The 21,813-nt window shown below is 42.6% G+C and overlaps 1 protein-coding gene across 1 annotated transcript in view; it reads right to left on the reverse strand.

Annotated features, from left to right (window-relative positions):
• Positions 1-21,813, reverse strand: part of LOC126177043 (carboxylesterase 4A-like) — a 388,219-nt gene that overhangs the window by 140,654 nt on the left and 225,752 nt on the right. The window contains exon 8 of the mRNA XM_049924282.1: positions 10,356-10,518. Coding sequence (XP_049780239.1) covers positions 10,356-10,518 — 163 coding nt within the window. The remainder of the gene's footprint in view (positions 1-10,355; positions 10,519-21,813) is intronic.

Raw genomic sequence — 21,813 nt, forward strand, 5'->3', positions numbered from 1 at the left:
TGTTTACACTGCACACGAAATCCGAAATCCGCACTGTAAACAACCAACTCCAAACACAAACTGCCGTTTGTGGAAATGATTAAACTCAAATAATAATGTCTATCAACATGGTCACTTGACCAGAATACAAATGAGGCACTTATATCCACAAGGGCCTAAAGCACACCGCTGTCGATCCTACATTTAAGTGAATATCGGAGAAACCAGAGATAAAACTTTTCATGAATTTTTATGTATCAACGTGGGCCTAAAGCACAGATAAACTTGATTCATCATAAGAGCAACAGATTTCAGAAGCATGAACAAACGCTACAATCTCACTATCGACGTTGATGGGATTCTCAGCGCCTCAAATGGATTATGTATGACAAAATTCATAACTTAATGTACTATAACTCATTCAGAAACACACAAAATAGGTTCAATGTCAGTACAACTTTAACATATACTGCAGTCCAATCTAATTTTAGAACAGTATGTAGTGAGTGAAGAAGCATATCTGAGGAGTGTGCTATCATCTAGCAGGAGTTATACCAAGCTAACAGGGATGAAAGTCTGCTGCACTGAAGTAAACTTCTGCTTGAGTGGCAAGGGCTAGCTGTGCACATAGTGAACTGTGCGCATTGTTTATCAAATCCGTATGTATTTGGCCCATACGGCAATTACTTCACGCGAGCCACGTATGCGCAAAAGCTACTTAAAACGTGCACAACTGAAGATGTGCTCGCGACCCTGATGCCAAGTTTCACGGAGTCTATAGGAACAGTTCTTTGAATACTACACAAAGAACTGTGACTGACATCCGAACAACAGGGACGTAAATGCATTGAGAATAAAAAAATAGCGCAATGAGAATGGCTAACTATTAGCCGAAATCTGGATTTGCATGATAAAATCTAAAAAGGACGACTGATTGCTACACTCTATAATTTATGTCTTATGAGTTCCATTGTGCTGATAACGAATATCACATGCCGGCCGTGGTGGTCTAGCGGTTCTAGGCGCGCAGTCCGGAACCGCGCGACTGCTACGGTCGCAGGTTCGAATCCTGCCTTGGGCATGGATGTGTGTGATGTCATTATGTTAGTTAGGTTTAAGTAGTTCTAAGTTCTAGGGGACTGATGACCACAGATGTTAAGTCCCATAGTGCTCAGAGCCATTTGAACCATTTTGAACGAATATCACAAAGAAAACTGAGATTTAGATCTGGTTTTTATTTTGCAAGGTTCAATCCATAATGTGAAACAGAAACTTATTGCCAAGATACAACAATTAAGCAATACAATAATATAATTATTCAACACCCAGATCATACCAGTTGAATACCTTCCTTCAGTTAGTATTGTAGGTGGTAACCACTGGCGATCGTAATCCCGGTGGAGAAAAATTGTGTCACGAAATTTTTACCCTGGATAGCTGATACCAGTAGGAACCAAAATTACTAATGTTGTGTAGGTGACAACGCACCATTTTTAAACTATGGAAGCTTGGCGCCACGTGCTCCGATTGGCCGTGGGATTGCCCTGTTGCCGTTCAATGGGCAGCGCTATGGTTTTGGTTCAAACACACAAACGTCCCTCGCCCCGTCACTGCCCAAACGTCATAAGCACACGTGTCGAACAGGTCTTGCTGTTTGCCTCCACCTCACGTCAGAGGCATTCACACGTAAGCTTCGCTTTGGAGCATACACACGTCACCTGCGATTTAGTCGTACGGTAAGCATGGCCGTACAGTATTCGTCTGAAGAACAACGAGATATGGTTTTTGTTTATGGACTAGCCGACAGTAATGCGCATGTAGCTCGACGGTTGTATGAGGACCGGTACCCACCAAGACGCCACCCACACCCGCAAACGTTTATAGCAATTCACTGGCGGCTTGGCGAAACAGGTTCGCTAGCGGGATATCATGGTGAGCTGGAAGACCTCGAACACGACGGGATGCTGCATTTGAAGGGACTGTTCTCGAGCTCTTGGAGGAAGCACCTACATCAAGTACTCGAGCTGTTGGACACGACATGGGGGTCACTCATCGGTTAGTCTGGGAGGTTTTGAAGGACGATGGCCAGCATCCATTTAGTTTCCACCCTGTCCAACCTAAATCCAATGGCGGACTATGAACACAGGCTAGGGTTTTGCCAGTGGTTTCTGCGACGTGTTGCTCGAGATCCCGACTTCCCCGCCATTGTGTTGTTTACCGGCGAGTGCACCTTCCTTCGGGATGGCCTTTACAACACTCGAAACGTTCATCACTGGGCAAGGGGAAAACCTCACGTCACGTACGTCCATGGACACCAGGAACGATTTTCGCTCAAAATTTGGGCAGGCATTGTGGGTAACCATCTGCTTGGACCGGGCCGTTTACATCCTCGACTTACCAGGGCAAATACCTTCACTTTTTGCAAGAAACTCTACCCGGCTGCTGGAAGATGTTCCCCTGGACACTTATGTGTTTTTCATCATGGTGGGGCACCCGCCCATAACAGTCGTGTTGTGGGCGGATATTTAAATAAAATCTTCGGCGACCAGGTAATTGGCAGAGGTGCTCGTAGGACATGACCCCCACAATCACCAGACCTCACGCCACCGGACTTTTTCCTGTTGGGATACACAATTTATAAAAGACTTCCTGTACGCGAAGTAACAGTTGTTGGCGGGTTTGTTCCCGATATGTCTTATCGTGAAACTACAATGGATGTGTTGGGACTCCGGCGGATTCGCCCTCTGGCCCCCAGAATGGAAAACTGGCGCGCTACCACCGAGCGTGCGGGCCGCCTTGGATACATCGCTATCTCCGGCAGGCAAAGCATTCGCGGTCGTGCGTTGTCCAGAGCACCCGGCAACAGGGCAAACCCGCGGCCAATCGGAGAGCGTGGCACCAAGTTTCCGTAGTTTAAAAATTGTGCGTTCTCGACCTACACAACATTAGTAATTTTGACTCCTACTGGCATCAGCTATCCAGGGTTAAAATTTCATGACACCATTTTTTTCCATACTGCTTGCCTATTAATACCTTTAGAATGTATAGACTGACAAAGATACCCTCTTTGGCTTATATACCCTCTTTGACTTATGATTCACTCACTAGTGGAAATTTTCCTTCAATTGCTTATAGGAATCACCTTCGTGGTGATATATATATATATATATATGGTCCATTGATCGTGACCGGGCCAAATATCTCACGAAATAAGCGTCAAACGAAAAAACTACAAAGAACGAAACTTGTCTAGCTTGAAGGGGGAAACCAGATGGCGCTATGGTTGGCTCGCTAGATGGCGCTGCCATAGCTCAAACGGATATCAACGGCTTTTTTTAAATGGGAAACCCCATTTTTAGTACATATTCGTGTAGTACGTAAATAAATATGAATGTTTTAGTTGGACCACTTTTTCGCTTTGTGATAGATGGCGCTGTAATAGTTACAAACATATGGCTCACAATTTTAGACGAACAGTTGGTAACAGGTAAGTTTTTTAAATTAAAATACAGAACGTAGGTGCGTTTGAACAATTCATTTCGGTTGTTCCAGTGTGATACATGTACCTTTGTGAACTTATCATTTCTGAGAACGCATGCTGTTACAGCGTGATTACCTGTAAATACCACATTAATGCATAAATGCTCAAAATGATTCCCGTCAACCTCAATGCATTTGGCAATACGTGTAACGACATTCCTCTCAACAGCGAGTAGTTCGCCTCCCGTAATGTTCGCACACGCATTGACAATGCGCTGACGCACGTTGTCAGGCGTTGTCGGCGGATCACGATGGCAAATATCCTTCAAATTTCCCCACAGAAAGAAATCCGAGGACATCAGATGCGGTGAACGTGCGGGACATGGTATGGTGCTTCGACGTATCATGAAATATGCTATTCAATACCGCTTCAACCGCACGCGAGCTATGTGCCGGACATCCATCATGTTGGAAGTACATCGCCATTCTGTCATACAGTGAAACATCTTGTAGTAACATCGGTGGAATATTACGTAGGAAATCAGCATACATTGCACCATTTAGATTGCCATCGATAAAATGGGGGCCATTTGTCCTTCCTCCCATAATGCCGCACCATACCTTAACCCGCCAAGCTGGCTGATGTTCCACTTGTAGCAGCCATCGTGGATTTTCCGTTGCCCAATAGTGCATATTATACTGGTTTACGTAACCGCTGTTGGTGAATGACGCTTCGTCGCTAAGTAGAACGAGTGCAAAAAAATCTGTCATCGTCCCGTAATTTCTCTTGTGCCCAGTGGCAGAACTGTACACAACGTTCAAAGTCGTCGCCATGCAATTCCTGGTGCATAGAACTATGGTACGGGTACAATCGATGTTGATGTAGCATTCTCAACACCGACGTTTTTGAGATTCCCGATTCTCGCGCAATTTGTCTACTACTGATGTGCTGATTAACGGCGACAGCAGCTAAAACACCTACTTGGGCATCATCATTTGTTGCAGGTCGTGGTTGACGTTTCATATGTGGCTGAACACTTCCTGTTTCCTTCAATAACGTAACTATCCGGCAAACGGTGCGGACACTTGGATGATGTCGTCCAGGATACCGAGCAGCATACATAGCACATGCCCTTTGGGCGTTTTGATCACAATAGCCACACATCAACACGATATCGACCTTTTCCGCAATTGGTAAACGGTCCATTTTAACACGGGTAATGTATCACGAAGCAAATACCGTCGGCACTACCGAAATGTTACGTGATAACACGTACTGATACGTTTGTGACTATTACAGCGCCATCTATCAGAAGCGAAAAAAGTAGTCCAACTAAAACATTCATTTTTCTTTACGTACTATACGAATATGTAATAAAAATGGGGGTTCCTATTTTTAAAAAAACCCAGTTGATATCCGTTTGACCTACGGCAGCGCCATTAGGGGGCCAACCATAGGGCCATCTGGTTTCCCCCTTCAAGCTAAACCAGTTTCGTTTTTTTTTTTTTTAGTTTTTTCATTTGGTGCTTATTTCGTGAGATATTTGGCCCGGCCACTATCAATGGACCACCCTGTATACCACTAAGGTGATTACTATAAGCAACCGAGTGAAAATTTCCACTAGTGAGTGCATCAGAAATCAAAGAGGGTATCTTTGCCAGTCCATAGATTATAAAGGTATTAATAGGCAAGCAATTTGATAAAATATTATGTGGCTATCAGAAAGCTGCCTGGAGAAGTTACGAAAATGTTTGTTTCAATTTCTTAGGAAATAAGAGAGCACAAAATTATAAAGAGCTTGTGGGTGAACTGTTTTCGTATTCTGAAAAGTTTGGCTATGACATGTCTATGCAAATACAATTCCTTCAGGTATTCCTAGACTTACGGAACAGTTTATGACGAACATGGCGAGCTATTTCATCAGAATAATGCCGTCTTAGAGAAGGGATGTGCGGGGAAGTGCACTCGTGTTGCTTTGGCACTAAAGATAGTCCATGGGTAATTTATAAGCGACAAGCCAATCGGATATGCGTAGCAGATTTACAGTTTAACGTGTTTTCAAAAATATGAAGACTGAACACTGATGATATTAATAATTTTATATTATGTACTCTACCGGTACCAACTGTTATTTTTTTGTTCGTTATACATAAATGGAGATGTTGTGCATCTGATTTCTACAGAAACTCGTAAAAAATCCTCATTTACTTTTCGTTTCATTCAGCAATTTTTGAAGTTGACGTTTACGGAATTTTATCAGTACATAATCTTTCACAGCCGGCCGGGGTGGCCGAGAGGTTCTAGGCGCTACAGCCTGGAACCGCGTGACCGCTACGGTCGCAGGTTCGAATCCTGCCTCGGGCATGCGTATGTGTGATGTCCTTAGGTTAGTTAGGTTTAAGTAGTTCTCAGAAGTTAAGTCCCATAGTGCTCAGAGCCATTTGAACCACACTCTTTCACATCTTTCATCTCAGAGATTCACAACTATTAAAATATTTCGTATATTAAATGTTTCTAAGGTATATTACTACTTAAATAAATATGTATGTTGATGGTATAAACAGGACACGTATTTCCGAAGCTGGGCCTTTTTTTATGTTATTGGCGTTTTTTACCGTATTATGTGTAAATAAACATAGGGGTGCTAAATTTAAGAAGTGTAGAACTTTTCAATGAAACTTTGTTGCACGATATATCATTATGGATTTGCGTCTTCCACCAAGTGATTTTGTATATGAATAATGGTTACTGCAATCTGAGACTCCTCGGTTTATTGTTGCTAACTTTTATTGGAACAAACAGTCACCTCACTCAGAAGTGAGTCACCACAATCATTGAAAATCTGTGCGGTTTACGGTCGAAATATCGGAAGCAGAAATAATAATGTTGGAGGTACTCTCTCAAAAACAGTTGGGTGGAGTATATTCATTATGACAGTTTCAAGATGGAGTATATTCATTACGACAGTTTCAAGATGCACAAAATAATGATGCGTCTTCCAATCGGTTTGCCAGAAATATGTCGACTTTCTTTAAGTAGATGGTTGGGTCTCTCTGTGCCAAAGTTCAAACCTCTGCTTATCTTTCTCAGTTAAGCTGCAAATGTCCAGCGTTGCTGCTTTCCTGTTGTGATGTAATTCTCCGCCGTCTCTAGTCATCTAAGACCAGCTGCAGTCATTTTATCTACAGTCTGAAAAGCTTGTAATGGTATCGGAGGGTAGGTTGTGCTGAGAAATAATTCATAAGGAAAAAATTTGATATGTTGTGCATTTTAGAATTAATTAGTACTATAATTAGCTCCGTTGCGCACGCAAATTCAAGCGGCCCGCCAGTTATAACTCGTGTTAGTTGTTCTCATGGCGTGGATGATGGTGCATGAGACTGCAGGTTTAGAACCTTACTACTATCCGATGTACGATTTTTTTATTGCTTTCTTGTTCGGTTTTAAGAAAAGAAACGTAGAATACGTTTGCCGGGCCGTTTGATTTAGCGCGCGAAATGGCCTGATTGGCTAACTTCAATGCTAACTCAGAAACGCTGCAACATACCGAATTTTTTTCTTAACAATTTTTTCTCAGCATAACCGGCCCTTCGACACCCTTACAAGCTTTTCAGAATTTTTCTGACCACACTGTATAACTAATCAGCTGCTTCAGACCGAAGGTTCCGTTTTCTCTCAGTAAATGTTCGTTCTGCTGTAACGTAAAACAACCTTTTGGCTACGTCGTAAAATTGCTTGAAATTATCCGTCTCTTTTCATATCAATCTTTTTACATATACTTACTTTATGAGTTTTCATTGTGTGGCTCAACATTTGGTTTTCAGTTTCCTTTTTATAAATGATACCAACATTACTAACATTTATTTGACGCTAGAACCACATCTTTTTCGCATTGATGTTAGAGGTTTTGTGGAGCCTAATTTCCAAGAAATAACTCCACTAAACCTAACACGATACTACTTCTCAACTTATTTTTTGGCTCGTTCTTTAAAAAGAATTTTGAAGCAATTGAGATATCTCAGTGGAAGCACTAGGTCAAAATACCTTGACACAGCAACTTGTCTCGCCCAGAAGACTATGTTTTAACTGGTAGACTGACAATTAACAAAACATACATACAAATGTATCAATAAATTACGAAATACTTTCGTTAACTACTAATCAAATGCAGTCATTTGATATCTATATCAACGACATTCGGTTTAATTATTTTGGCCTTTTTGTAGTGATTTTTGTTTTTGTGTTTTAACCCCATGTTAATCCGGTTCAATGAACACGTTGTTAACATGATTTACTTGGGAGAAAACCAGCAGTCGGTGACAGTTCCTCAGTTTCATTTTGTCGCAGTGAATCTTTTTGTGAAAATTGACCTTAAGTGTAGATTGATTCAAAAGAATAAGAACAAAGTCACAAGCCACCATTACAAGGGAATGTTGGGAATTGCGTGCAGTTACTGGCAGGGTGATGAGAGAGATATATAATTAGTTTGACATCTACAGCTGTACCTAACATATGTCACCGTGTATTGACTCTTGTGTAATGGCATGGTGTCAACATCGATGGCGGCCATATTCGAGAGTATTGGAAGATAGTAAAATATCACTTTAAGTTTCATATGTTATCGAACCATTAAGAACGCCACAGATCTCACATAAAGTCGTAGATCTGGGCGAGACGGCAACAATCATCATATAATATTTTATATATATTTATTTCTCAAGTCAACATCCCCTTTTCTCAAAACATATTAATCGTACAGGGGTGAATGAGACGTCGTTAATAAGGATTTTTAATCGGTTTCTGACATTACACGCCGATTTTGCGCTAATATTTCCTATTTGTGGAAAAACTTTGCATAAAGGAGACTTTTAACTATCGTAGGCCCACCTTCACACCTATATTTTACGAAGCTAACCTATTAATCACGAGTAAGAGACTTCCTTTCCATATTATCTTATTACAAATATATATTATCTGTTTTAGAATTATTAACTGGGAATTTGTATGCAGCATTGTCACAGATAATAACCGTGATCACTGCGGTAGTGCATTATCTCTGCTCGTTGTACAAGTTGATTTTTCTAAAAAAAATTTCTGGAACGACAAACATTTTTGCCATTGTCGCATTGAATTGTGGTTAACCTATTAATACTATTGCCTAATATTCTTACATGAGGTACGAAATTCAATTAAAAACTTAAAATTCACTTACACTTTACTGTAGTCTTAGTGATATACCAGATAAGAAACGAACACTACGTTCTAACTCGTACATTTCGCATTTCTTTACTTCTTTGTGTTTTGTATCCGTATTTCTCATTAAAATTCTCTTCAACAGCAGGTAAATGCAAATATTACGGTCGAAAGTTAGGAGTTAGAAGCAGCTGATGACAATCCAATATTGTTCTGAGCAGTAAATTACATTTCTTTACGTCCCTTATTTTGTGTTCGTATTACCCACTGATTATTAACTTTTGTCAAAAACAGGGTGCCGTAAATACTGCTGTCATAAATAACAAAGCTGTCAGTGAGAACCGTCGCTCGAAAATGGCGGCTGCACGTCAAACACCTACTCAGAGAGAAAGGCGGGATTCCCACAATTACCCTTATCCGAACAACTACATTTATTCAGAACATTGCCATTATTTAAAACTATAGAAGTGCGAAAGTTTCGCACAGGTTCCATTGTGAGATAAGTATATCCACGGGTGTTGCGATTTTGAGAATAGACGGATGGGAGATCATGTGTGAGACAGAGATCAATACGTACAATAGTATCATCTGGAAACAGCTTCCGATGTTATTTACTGTAATGGTACATGAATTACGTAACCATTAAGGCACCTCACCTCAACCTCTCGATACCAGCAATATTCTACTGTGTTTCTATAAAATAGTTAACATATTTCTGTGACAGCATTCAGATTTGATTTCATTAATGTAGAGGTACTTCGATACAATGATATGTATATATTGCAATGATATTATTCTTATGTGTATTCTTTCTTTTGTCAGTATGAGCTTTGACGTACTTTTAGCTCTGATTTTTGGGCGCGTAAGCAGTTATTAGAGAGTCAAGCTTTGGTCGTCATGTTAAAAAGACGCAAATTGTAGTCAGTTTATGAAACGTGAACTTTAACAGTGAGGAAGATATTTTCAAGTATGTTTTATATTGTGAAGCGATGTTTTGGAACAAGTTACGTGATATTGCAACAAAAGTAATAAAAAAGAAGTGTAACTTAAATTCGGAGTGCTGATTACGTTTTTTACATCACCATTGTCCTAACTTGCAAAAGTTTAATCTTCAAGAATGATTTATGAAACACATCTATAAAACTTTTGAATATCGCAGAATAACACCTAGGCCTCTTTGCATCCGAGCTTGGAATCATCACTACCTAGATTTTCGACGATTGAGCCATGATTTCACAACGAGACCAGCGTGGGAAACACGAAAAGATGAGTGCATAGTTTATCCATTACTTCAAGAAATGACTTTATTAACTGTGCTCTAATGACACCTTCCACATAATATAACTTTGTTGTTGCCCGAAAATGCAATATTTAGCAGCGTGAGCAACACTACAATCATAATTAATTTTTGACCTTTGTTGTTGTAGGGTTGTTAGATTACCACATTCTACAAATTTATAGTGAACAATAACCATATTATAACTTTTTGTTTTGGGATACGCTAGAAGCTATTTTCATATCTGACTAATGATGCTGGTTGACGATGATGTACTGAATGTTATTTGCCACAAGTAAGATATTAATACGGAAGAAGCGATAATGACAGACAAAAGGCATTTCTGTTAAATTTTTACCAGGGATTTTAATACCTTCTGAGTATTGTGCATAAGAGAATTAATCAAAGCTGTTGTCAAATACTTACAGAGAGCGAAGGCCCCTTCGGCACTGGTGATGCCCGTTAGCACAGGCACCTGTCGGTACGACCCCAACTGCAGCGCCTCCAGAGGGTCTAGAGGCAAGTAGCGGTCGCTCTCCGGCAGGAACGAGTCGACGACAGGCAGCGTCAGGTCCGTCCAGTTGCCGCTCTGTAACCCAATATGAACAGGCCGTTTACCACGGAATGCGCAGGGTCGGTAAACCAAGTGGCGGTGTGTGCTAGTATGATGACTGCCCCGTAGTGTGAGGCCAGCTTTTAGCAATGCAGCTGTTAATTCTCTCCCATAAATCCTTCGATAAGACAGCCATCGTTCATCAGCGAGGTCAACATAACTTCCATCGATACGCACCATTCTCCACGACTGTCTAGAGCCAAAAACATCTACTACACTACTGGCCATTAAAATTGCTACACCACAAAGAAGACCTGCTACAGACGCGAAATTTAACCGACAGGAAGAAGATGCTGTGATACGCAAATGATTAGCTTTTCAGAGCATTCACACAAGGTTGGCGCCGGTGGCGACACCTACAACGTGCTGGCATGAATAAAGTTTCCTACAGATTTCTCATACAGAAACAGCAGTTGACCGGCGTTGCCTGGTGAAACGTTGTAGTGATGCCTCGTGTAAGGAGGAGAAATGTGTACCATCACGTTTCCGACTCTGATAAAGGTCGGATTGTAGCATATCGCAATTGCGATTTATTGTATCGCGACATTGCTGCTGGCGTTGGTCGATATCCAATGACTGTTAGCAGAGTATGGAATCGGTGGCTTCAGGAGGGTAATACGGAACGCCGTGCTGTATCACAACGGCCTCGTATCACTAGCAGTCGAGATGAGAGGCATCTTGTCCGCATGGCTGTAACGGTTCGTGCAGCCACGTCTCGATCCCTGAGTCAATAGATGGGGACGTTTGCAAGACAACAACCATTTGCACGAACAGTTCGACGACGTTTGTAGCAGCATGGACTATCAGCTCGGAGACCATGGTTGCGGTTTCCCTTGACGCTGCGTCACAGACAGGAGCGACTGCGATGGTGTACTCAACGACGAACCTGGGTGCACGAATGGCAAAATGTCATTTTTTCGGATGAATTCAGGTTCTGTTTACAGCATCATGATGGTCGCATCCGTGTTTGGCGACATCGCGGTGAACGCACATTGGAAGCGTATATTCGTCATCGCCATACTGGCGTATCACCCGGCGTGATGGTATGGGGTGCCATTGGTGCCACGTCTCGGTCACCTCTTCTTCGCACTGACGCCCCTTTGAACAGTGGACGTTACATTTCAGATGTGTTACGACCCGTGGCTCTACCCTTCATTCGATCCCTGCGAAACCCTACATTTCAGCAGGATAATGCATAACCGCATGTTGCAGGTCCTGTTCGGGCCTTTCTGGATACAGAAAATGTTCGACTGCTGCCCTGGCCAGCACATTCTCCAGATCTCTCACCAATTGAAAACGTCTGGTCAATGGTTGCCGAGCAACTGGCTCGTCACAATATGCCAGTCACTAATCTTGATGAACTGTGGTATCGTGTTGAAGCTGCATGGGCAGCAGTACCTGTACACGCCATGCAAGCTCTGTTTGATTCAATGCCCAGGAGTATCAGGACCGTTATTACGGCCAGAGGTGGTTGTTCTGGGTACTGATTTCTCAGGATCTATCCACCCTCGTGAAAATGTAATCACATGTCAGTTCTAGTATAATATATTTGTCCAATGAATACCAGTTTATCATCTGCATTTCTTCATGGTGTAGCAATTTTAATGGCCAGCAGTGTACATTCCCTGTCATCTTACAACTGCTTTTAATGTGAACAGGTATCAGGAAATCAGACACTGTGGGTTGTAATTACAGCCTAGTCTGGTGTATACCTTCTGCATTGCTGTGTTGCCTGAAACGATACTGGACGCAACCCACAGACAGATGAGCTAAAACATTATGACCGCTGGTCACTGCGAGACTGAAAGCTGCCTGGTGGCGTTGCGGGCAAGTGACGTCGTAAGGAAAGTATGTACGTGGAGCAGAGACGAATAGAGAATCATTCTAGAGACGATAAGGGTCGCAAATGAGGAAATCCATTGGCATGAACGTCTTTGACAAAAGACAGAATTCTATGGCCCAGCGCCTTGGATGCATCATCTCTGAAACGGCGAGGGCGGTCCGTTGTTCGCGTGCTACGGTCGTGAGTATCTACGAAAAGTGGTTGAAGGACGGTGAAGTACAGGGTGATTATAATTAAAATTAAACTTTCTAAACGCTGTCAGAATGACGTCAAATTGCAACGGAATGCTATCGGGGAAGGGGGAAAAAGTATGGCAGAAGAAAAAAATTTGAAAATTGATCAATATGTATGTATCAGAATAGTTAAATGATAACACCTGTCATGCGCACGACCCATCGAAATTGGTATAAACACGCCGGGTACACGGCTTTTCCTCCTTTCGCGTGTGCGACGTTTGCCATGACTGTCTCAATGGAGGATCGCGCTCTGCTTGTAAAGCTGTATTACAAGAATGATGACTCTGCACACGTCACTCTAAAGGGGTTCCGAACATTGAAGGGTTTAAAAAAAGGCGTTGGTCTGAGGACTGTCGTCTGTCTGGAAAAAAAATGATTCGGAAATTCGAAAAGACTTGTTCTTTTGGTGTGCAACCTGGAAGAGGAAGGAAACGATTTGATTCGACGTCTGTGGAACTAGTGGCCACAGCAGTGCAGGTGGAGACGAGTGGTGGTTTGCAAACGTGTAGTGCACGAAGAATTCCCGGACAATGGACATACCCGCGAAAACGGTGCGTAAAATCCTACGAAACATTCTTCTTTGCTATACATTCAACATTACCCATGTGCACGAGTCGCTTCCTGTTGACCTGCCAGCAAGAGAGACGTTTGCTTTAGAATTTCTTGCTCGAATGTAAGTGGACAATGATTGGCCGTGGAAGATTCTGTAGACAGACGAAGGTCACTTCCATCTTACAGGACATGTCAATACAGAGAATTGTCGAATATGGACAATGGAAAATCCACACGCAAATCAACCATTACCAGTCCATCTTGAAAAGGTCACTGTGAGGTGCGGGTTTACGGCATCATTCATCATAGGGCCATATTTTTTCGAAGAGACGTGCTTCAAGTCCTGTTACCTGTACCGTCACTGGTAAGCGCTATGAGTGTCTTTTGCGCAGCCACAACATTCCAGCTGGGATCATTTCTATGCGAGATGGCGCACCTCCGCACACTGCAAATCCTGTTAAACAGTTGTTGAAGCGCCATTTCTGAATTGCTAGAATTATAAGCCGCCATTTTCCTATAGCCTGGCCATCCCGATCACCTGGCCTTAATCTGTGTGAGTTCTGGCTGTCGGGCTATCTGAACGGTGTTGTGTTCAGTGTTCCGACTGCAAACATAGACGCATTGAAGGCACGCACTGCGAAACACATTCTGAACGTGACCCCGCAAAAAAAAAACTTTGATCAGTTGCTGTTTCTCGACTTTAGCTTGTTGCAGAAAACGGTGTACAGAATACTGAACATGTATTGCGCCAGTCACACGGACATTAACAATCCGATTGCATTTTGATTGATGCTTTTTATGCGGTTTTTGGCCTCAGGACAATTAAAGACCGTTTTTTCCCATCCGATGTGATATGACCTTGCCATGGCGGATGGGCTTATGTAACTGACAGTATCATCCCTGTACACCGATGCACACTGATTAGTACAGCTTGTTTAACGTCAAACGTACAACTTAGGCATTGTTGTATGATACATTTGTCATTTGTACTCGACCACAATTAAATTATGCTACATTTTGTAACAATTTATTTTTCTTCCGCCATACGTTTCCCCCCTTTTCCGATAATATTCCGTTGCAATTTGACGTCGCTTGGACCAGTGGTGTTATTTCTACAGCGGTTTGAAAGTTCAATTATAATCAGCCTGTGGCTGAAGGACGGTGAATGCACAAGTAGGCGACAAGTTGTAGAACGTGCACACCTCGTCACAAAACGAGCAGGATAGGCGGCAACCTGTGGCAGGCCTGCTGACAGAGCACAGTGCTGGCGTAGGCACAAGTGCTTCGGAGCACACCGTTCAGCGCACATTGTTGAACATTGTTGAACGTGTTCCCAGGTTAGTATCTGTCTGATGTCTCTCATCCTCTCATAGGCGGGATCTTCCATTGCCTGATCATAAGAGGTATCTGCACTCGTTTTTGTCCACTGATGATTCTGACAGAAGTACTGAATTAGGAAGCAGCGGTACGTCATCCTTTGACAGTTTTAAAACTCATTGAGATACATCTGGCAGACTGACTCCGCAGCTGCCGGCAAGGAACTCTGGTATTTCACGGGAGACAAGACGACGACTCTTCATTCAGCAGCTCGATGGATGTCTGTAGATAACGTACACAAATACCTTCAGGAACACATATGGAATACTTAATATGTGATTGGTCTATCGTCCCAGCCATGCGCTGTGAGATATAATGAATAATTGTTTGATTTCCTCGTTTAGTTAAAAATACAAAGCAATAATGCATTTGTGTGTTTCAATGTATGAGGTTCTCCGCTGATTGCTTTTCCTTCAAGTTTGCAGCTCAAAAGCCTATCAATATGAGCAGTGTTGGCTAATCTGGCACCCATCACTCATTAAAATTGATGATAGGTCAGGAGCGTTACAATAATGGGAAACAGAGTAGCTACAAAGACAACATGATAATTAGACGTCATATGGCAGAAGAAACGACGGCCTTCTTCTGTCAAAGATTCATGGTTATACAAGACTAAGGAAAGATACAATTATAATTTACCTTTGATTGTGGCACCATACACAATCATTAACCCGGCTCCAGGGAGGTAGGGTCCCCTTCCCTATTCCTCCACTGGGGTAATTCATGTCTGGCGCGTCATCGTGGCGGGGGTGGGCATCCTACACTTTAGTAGGCCGGAGTGCTAGAATGGCTGAGTTCAGGCAGGGATCCAATCCCGTGGGGTGCAACTCGGAACCCATGCCCAGGGTTACGGGTGAAGACCTTAATGGCAGCGACGGCGGAGAGGGAAGATTTCGGAACGGCGTAGCTGGCAGATGAGGCAACCCTCCTTTTTGGGGATTAAATGAGAAGGGAACCACTGGAGGAGAAACTCCAAAGGCTAAGGGAGACAACCCCAACAGAAAATTCTTTCTTGCGTTAGGCCTAGCAAGCCAGTAGTAAAGTCTTCATATATTGCTTTCATAATACAGACGAGCCTCGGAACGAACCACTCAGGATTTGACCCCACTGCTTCTTCAAGTACTGGTGCAAATGATGGGAGACCTGATGATATTCATCAGTACAAGAAGATGAAAACAACTGGACTAAAAAATAACCTAAATACTGGCACCCTTAATAGATTAACCCTCAATGGAAAAATGGAAGAAATGACAGATATACTAACGGAGAGAAAGTTAGATATGTTGGGATTAAGCGAAACAAAGTGGAAGGGAAAAGGTGAGAAGAATTTGAGATGAGGAGGAAAACTGTACTGGAGGTCTGGAAAAAATGGTGTGGCAGTGATGTTGAATAAGAACGTACAAAGCTGTATTGAAAGTGTGAGATATATATCAGACAGAGATTCCAAAAAGAAACACTAGAAGTAATCCAGATTTATACACCTGTAGCGAAGAAGAGAAGATGGACTTTGAAGCCGGCCACGGTGGCCGTGCGGTTCTAGGCGCTTCAGTCTGGAACCGCGGGACTGCTACGGTAGCAGGTTCGAGTCCTGCCTCGGGCATGGATGTGTGTGATGTCCTTGGGTTGGTTGGGTTTAAGTAGTTCTAAGTTCTAGGGGACTGATGACCTAAGATGTTAAGTCCCATAGTGCTCAGAGCCATTTGAACCGTTTTTGGACTTTGAAAATGTGTTAGAAAACCATATAGAGAGTGCTAATATAGTGATGGGAGATTTTAATGCACAGGTGGGCAAAGACAGAAAGGGATTTGAGCAAGTATTGGGATGTTTTGGATATGGAGGCAGAAATGAAGAAGGGGAAAGACTCCTGTATTTGTGCCAGAGGAATGGAATGAAAATAGCAAACAGCTGGTTTATGAAGAGAGAAAGTCATATTATCACCAGATACAGTTGCGATGGAAGAATCAGAGTGTAATTGATTATATTCTAGTAGATAGGGAATGGGGAGAGAAAGTAACACATGTGAAGGTAATTCCAAGTGTGAGTGGAGATGGAGACTGTAGATTACTGGTGGGACAATGGAAAATAAATCAATGTATGAAAAATAGAAAACAGAAGAAAGTGATGAGGATACGGGATTGGAAACTGAAGGAGAGTGAATGTGCTGAGAAGTACAGAGAATTAATCACACAAAAATTTCCAAAAGAAGTTTTCTGCAATGTAGAAAAGAATGGAGTTTATTCAAAGACACTTTAGTCGAAGCAGCACAAAAAGTATGTGGTAGAACATGAAAAGGAAAAAGTAAGACAGACAAGTTGGTGGGATGATACCACAATGCAAGCAGTTAGAAGAAAAAATGGAGCATGGAGAAAGTGGTGGAAAACTAAAAATAACGAAGACCATAAAAGATATATAGAGGAAAAGAAGAAGTGCAAAGAAATTGTGGAAACAGCAAAGAAAAAGGCATGGGAAGAGTTTACAAAAAAACTTGGAGAAGATGTGAAGTGCAATAAGAAAATGTTCTGTAAAATGATGAAAAATAAAAGGAAGGCTTCTGAAGTACCAGTAAAGATGGAAACAGAGGACGGTACCGTGATTGAAGATCCAGGGAATATGAAAGATCTCTGGAAAGAACATTTTAAGAAACTGTTAAATGCTGAGGAGCAGGTGCATGAGGAAACAACAAATAATGGAGAAATTGAGAGAAGTTGGGAAGCAGAATTAGTACAGTTTACACGGGAAGAAATGGAAAAAGCTGTGAAGACGATGAATGGGGGGAAAGCCCCAGGACCTGATGAAGTATCAGTGGACATGATAAGAGCAGCAGGTCCAGTGGGAATGCAGTGGCTGTATAGAGTACTATCAAGCGTGTGGAGAAATAGTACAATACCTGACGATTGGAGAACAGGAGACATTGTTCCCATCTTCAAGAAAGGCAATAAAAGATTTTGTAAAACTACAGAGGAATAACCCTTATGAGTCATACAGCCAAGATTTTTGAAAGAATTTTGCTAAATCGAATAAGTGAAAAGATAGAAACGGAGCTCAGTGAGGAGCAGCATGAGTTTAGGAAAGGAAGAAGCACGATCGACCTGATATTTTCTATCCGTCAACTGATGGAAAAAAGTTGGGAGTATAACAAAAGAATGATAATGGTTTTTATGGACATAGAAAAGGCATATGACTCAGTTAACAGGGAAAGACTCTGGGTAAAAATGAAGAAGATAGATATAGAAGATGGTTACATTAATGTAATAAAGACAATGTACAGAGGACACAATTGTAGAATTAGAACACCATTGGGGAACTCTGAATGCTTCGAAATAAGACAAGGACTTAAGCAAGGAAGTATTCTATCTCCTGCACTTTTTAATATTGTGATGGAGGGAATGAACAGGGCAGATAAAGATATAGTAAAAGAAAAAGACAAAAAGATGATTTTTGCAGATGATATGGTAATATGGAGTGATAAAGAGGTAGATGTACAGTTACAGCTTGATGCATGGAAGGAAATAATGAAAAGGTATGGATTAAAAATAAATAAAGATAAGAGTGAAGTAATGGTATTTGGAAGAGAGAAAGGGATTAACGGAAATATTACCTTGAATGGAGAACCCCTCAAAGTGGTAGAAAGTTCACTTATTTAGGGAGTGAAATATCTACGGATGGAACAATAACTAACGAAATTAATAGGAGGTTACAGAAGGGAGGCAATTTCTACCAAACAATAAAACACCTGATTTGGAATAAGGAAGTTTCAGAAAAAGCAAAACCCCTTATGTATAAGAATTATTACTTCCCTATTGTCACCTATGGTGGAGAAACATGGAAAATGACAGAAAGGGACTGGAGCAAACTGCAAGCAGGGGAAATGAAATTTCTCAGAGCAGTTAAGGGAAAAACAAGAATGGACAGAGTAAGGAATGTACAGATTAGAAAGGACAAGAAAGTATGAGAAAAGGAATTGAAAAAAAGAGATTAAAATGGTATGGGCATGTTAGAAGGATGCATAGACAGAGACTCCCCAAAATTATGGAAGAACTAAAGATGGATGGGAAAAGACCTAGAGGGTGCCCAAGAACACGGTGGAAAATGGGAGTGAGAACATCTGTAGAAAGGAGAGGTGTGACCTGGCAGCAAGTGTAGGAAGAAAAGTGGTGGGAGGACCGAGCCAAATGGAGAGGACTCGTCAGCACCCAGACCCGGCAGTAGCTGGAGCGGGATTCGGATACAGAGAGATAGACAATTATAATTAAAGTTACAATCTTGTGAGTATTATTGTTTATGAAACAAAGGTATCTACTAGACTCTAAAACTGACAGGAAATCGAACAAGAAGACTCTGCAATAGTATGACTGGAGCACAGTATTGAAAGTGAACTGGGATATCAATAAGGTGGAAGACCAGTAATGCAGGAGGTAACGCAAACCACTGTATTACAGACGCAGAAGATGAAAAAGTAGAATAATACAATATTGCTGGCCGTGAGCCCACCGAGGAAGGGGGCAGAAGCGACTCTGCTACGACAGTGTATAGAGCAATACGAAAAAGTAAAACAAGTACCTTTATTTTTACTGTCAGCGGTAAAGCAAGTATTTTCCGTGTCAGCAGCTACACCTATGCAGAAGGTCCACATACAAGTCGATGTTCATCCGTTTCAATCACTGAAGGCAAATCGGAGAATGTTAATGTCATATAGCCAGAGTTGCTTAGTCAGTTTCTCATTGACAACGGGATTCTGTGTCGCACGGGCCTCCGTGGCGAGGAGGACAAGGTGCATGTAACCATGGTCCATACAAACTCAGTATTCCTGCTCTCCACCATGTTCTGGGTGTAACCTCTCATCATTAGGCGATAAACGTCACGTCCCACAGGAGTCCTGGTATGAGGCAGGTCTGCATGGACATAACTGTAATTGATGAAAAAGTTCTTAAGTATCGAGAGGGAAGTAGAAATACGCTCTATTGTAAATGGAAGCTCTCTGGAAGGGGGAGCAAGTTCATCAATCAGCGCTCCTGACAAACCGGTCTGATAGTGAGCCCTCAACTTAACCGTCGTGCAGACATATATGACACCCACTGCAACAGACATTGACCATACCAACTCCCTCTTCCCAAGGGGGAAGATTGAGTGTGTCATAATAGACTCTGAAGATAAGACCTGCACTCACGAAGTAACTAAAATCTGCCACCAAACTGCTCGCCATCGCTTTCAGCATTGGTAATATGTGGGCCAAACCTGGACGCCGGATGAATGTTGACAAAATTAACCCATTCTACCACGTCCAAAGTTTGGAGTAGATTATTACAGACGCTTGTGTAGTCACTTGAAGGAGGCGTTTGTATGTAGCTGGCCGTTCTCCGTATGTCATGTGTGAAGATAATCCCCAAACATCTGAGCGTGTCCATTGACTGCAACAGAGATACAGTTCCATCTGGAAGACACCCACCAATGTTTAAAGCATCAGACTTTGTGAGATTCACACGACTGCCTGCAGCAGATCAGTATCGTGATATATTCCAGCGCCACATGCACCTCTTCCATACAATGAGGCAAAACCAGCTCCACAATCTGTATAATAGTGGCAGCTCAAGAGCAGACATCTCACAAAATAATAAAGGACCCTGCAGAGCGTCCATCGATCAGCATCTGAGAAGAGGCACTCTGAAGAACTCGCATGGTGATACGTTCAACGTCACAGGGAAAAGCCATTCTTCGCATCACTTGCGCAAGACAGACATGGCTCACCCTATCTAAGGCATGGTTCAAGTCCACCAGCACCAAGGCGCCTCGAAAGCGGCAGGTCGCTGCCATGGCAGTAACGTCATGATAGTTACTGAGCGCCTTCCGTACATTATTGACTCCACCAAGACGCATTTGATTCAGAGATAAAACTTGAAGCAGGATGCACTTGAGATGGGCTGTGAGGAGCCAGGTGCACATCTTAAATTCACAATTAAACATAGTCAGTGACTGGTAATGGTCAACCCCTGTTCCCCAGCCGACTTGGGGACCAGAAGGAGTGGAACGTGAGCGGATATCTGTTCTTGGTACACAGCAATTCAACGAGAGACCATAAACCAACGGAATATGCAATACAACTACAGCAGGAAACCATCTGGACCCAGGAACATGGTGGGGGCTCCCTTATGAAGAGCGTCATCGAAATCATCAGTCGTAACTGCAGCCATAAGGATCTCCACAGCAGGCCCATCAAGAACATCAAGGAAAGATAGGAGGACTTCATCCATAGCTGTGTTATCCTGGTCTACTCCCACATAGAACTGTTGATAGTGGTCCACAAAGGCGCTCACATCTTTCTGGGACGGACAGGCGTCGACCATCCAGCGTATCAGTGGCGTTCACCAGTCCTCTCTGGCATCGCTGGTTCTTTCTAATAATGTGGCGCATTGACGGTGCTTCCCCAAAGACCCAATCTTGACATCTTGACGCCCTCTTAAGACGGCGACGTGTAAGCGAGATAATCTGCGTCTTTACTTCTGCATGTGAAGCTGTCGATCAAGAGACAGTGCTTAACCAGAGAGCTCCAGGAGCAGCGAGAATTATAATTCCAACATGTTTAGATGCCCAACACACCTTGTCAAGTTTATATTGTATCATGGTGTGACGCAAAGCAGGTGTAGCACAATCAAGCCACCACCAAAGTGTTGAAGGGTACATCAGAAGCGTCTTCCGGTGGAGGTTGATGCATTCTCTATTAACTAGATGTGCGACATTAAACTTTCACGTGGCTCAACCGAGCCACACTCTCTGCCGTTGGAGAGAGAAAGTTCGTATACATATGTGATATGGTCAGAGAAGGCCATCATAGTCCATAACTCAACATCAATTGGTCCGCAGCTCGTGGTCTTGCGGTAGCGTTCTCGCTTCTCGCGCACGGGGTCCCGAGTTTGATTCCCGGCGGGGTCAGGGATTTTTTTCTCTGCCTCGTGATGACAGAGTGTTGTATGTCTTTCATCATCATTTCATCATCATTGATTCGCAAGTCGCCGAAGTGGCGTCAGCTCGAAAGGACTTGCAATTTCGGCGGCCTCCAATGCCGTACGACCATTTCATTTTTTCAGCATCAATTGTCACAACCACGATACCTTGGGAAACATAGACACGATCAAAGCGACTCGCTGAATGGCTCGTAACATACGTACAACCACTTCAATCACCATGCACTCGTTCCCATATGTGAGCGAGATTCAAATCGTGCACCAGTAATTCATGGCATGTAGTATATTGGGGAAACTGGTCCTT

Source organism: Schistocerca cancellata, chromosome 1 (genome assembly GCF_023864275.1).
Source record: "Schistocerca cancellata isolate TAMUIC-IGC-003103 chromosome 1, iqSchCanc2.1, whole genome shotgun sequence".
Classification (NCBI taxonomy): Eukaryota; Metazoa; Arthropoda; class Insecta; order Orthoptera; family Acrididae; genus Schistocerca; species Schistocerca cancellata.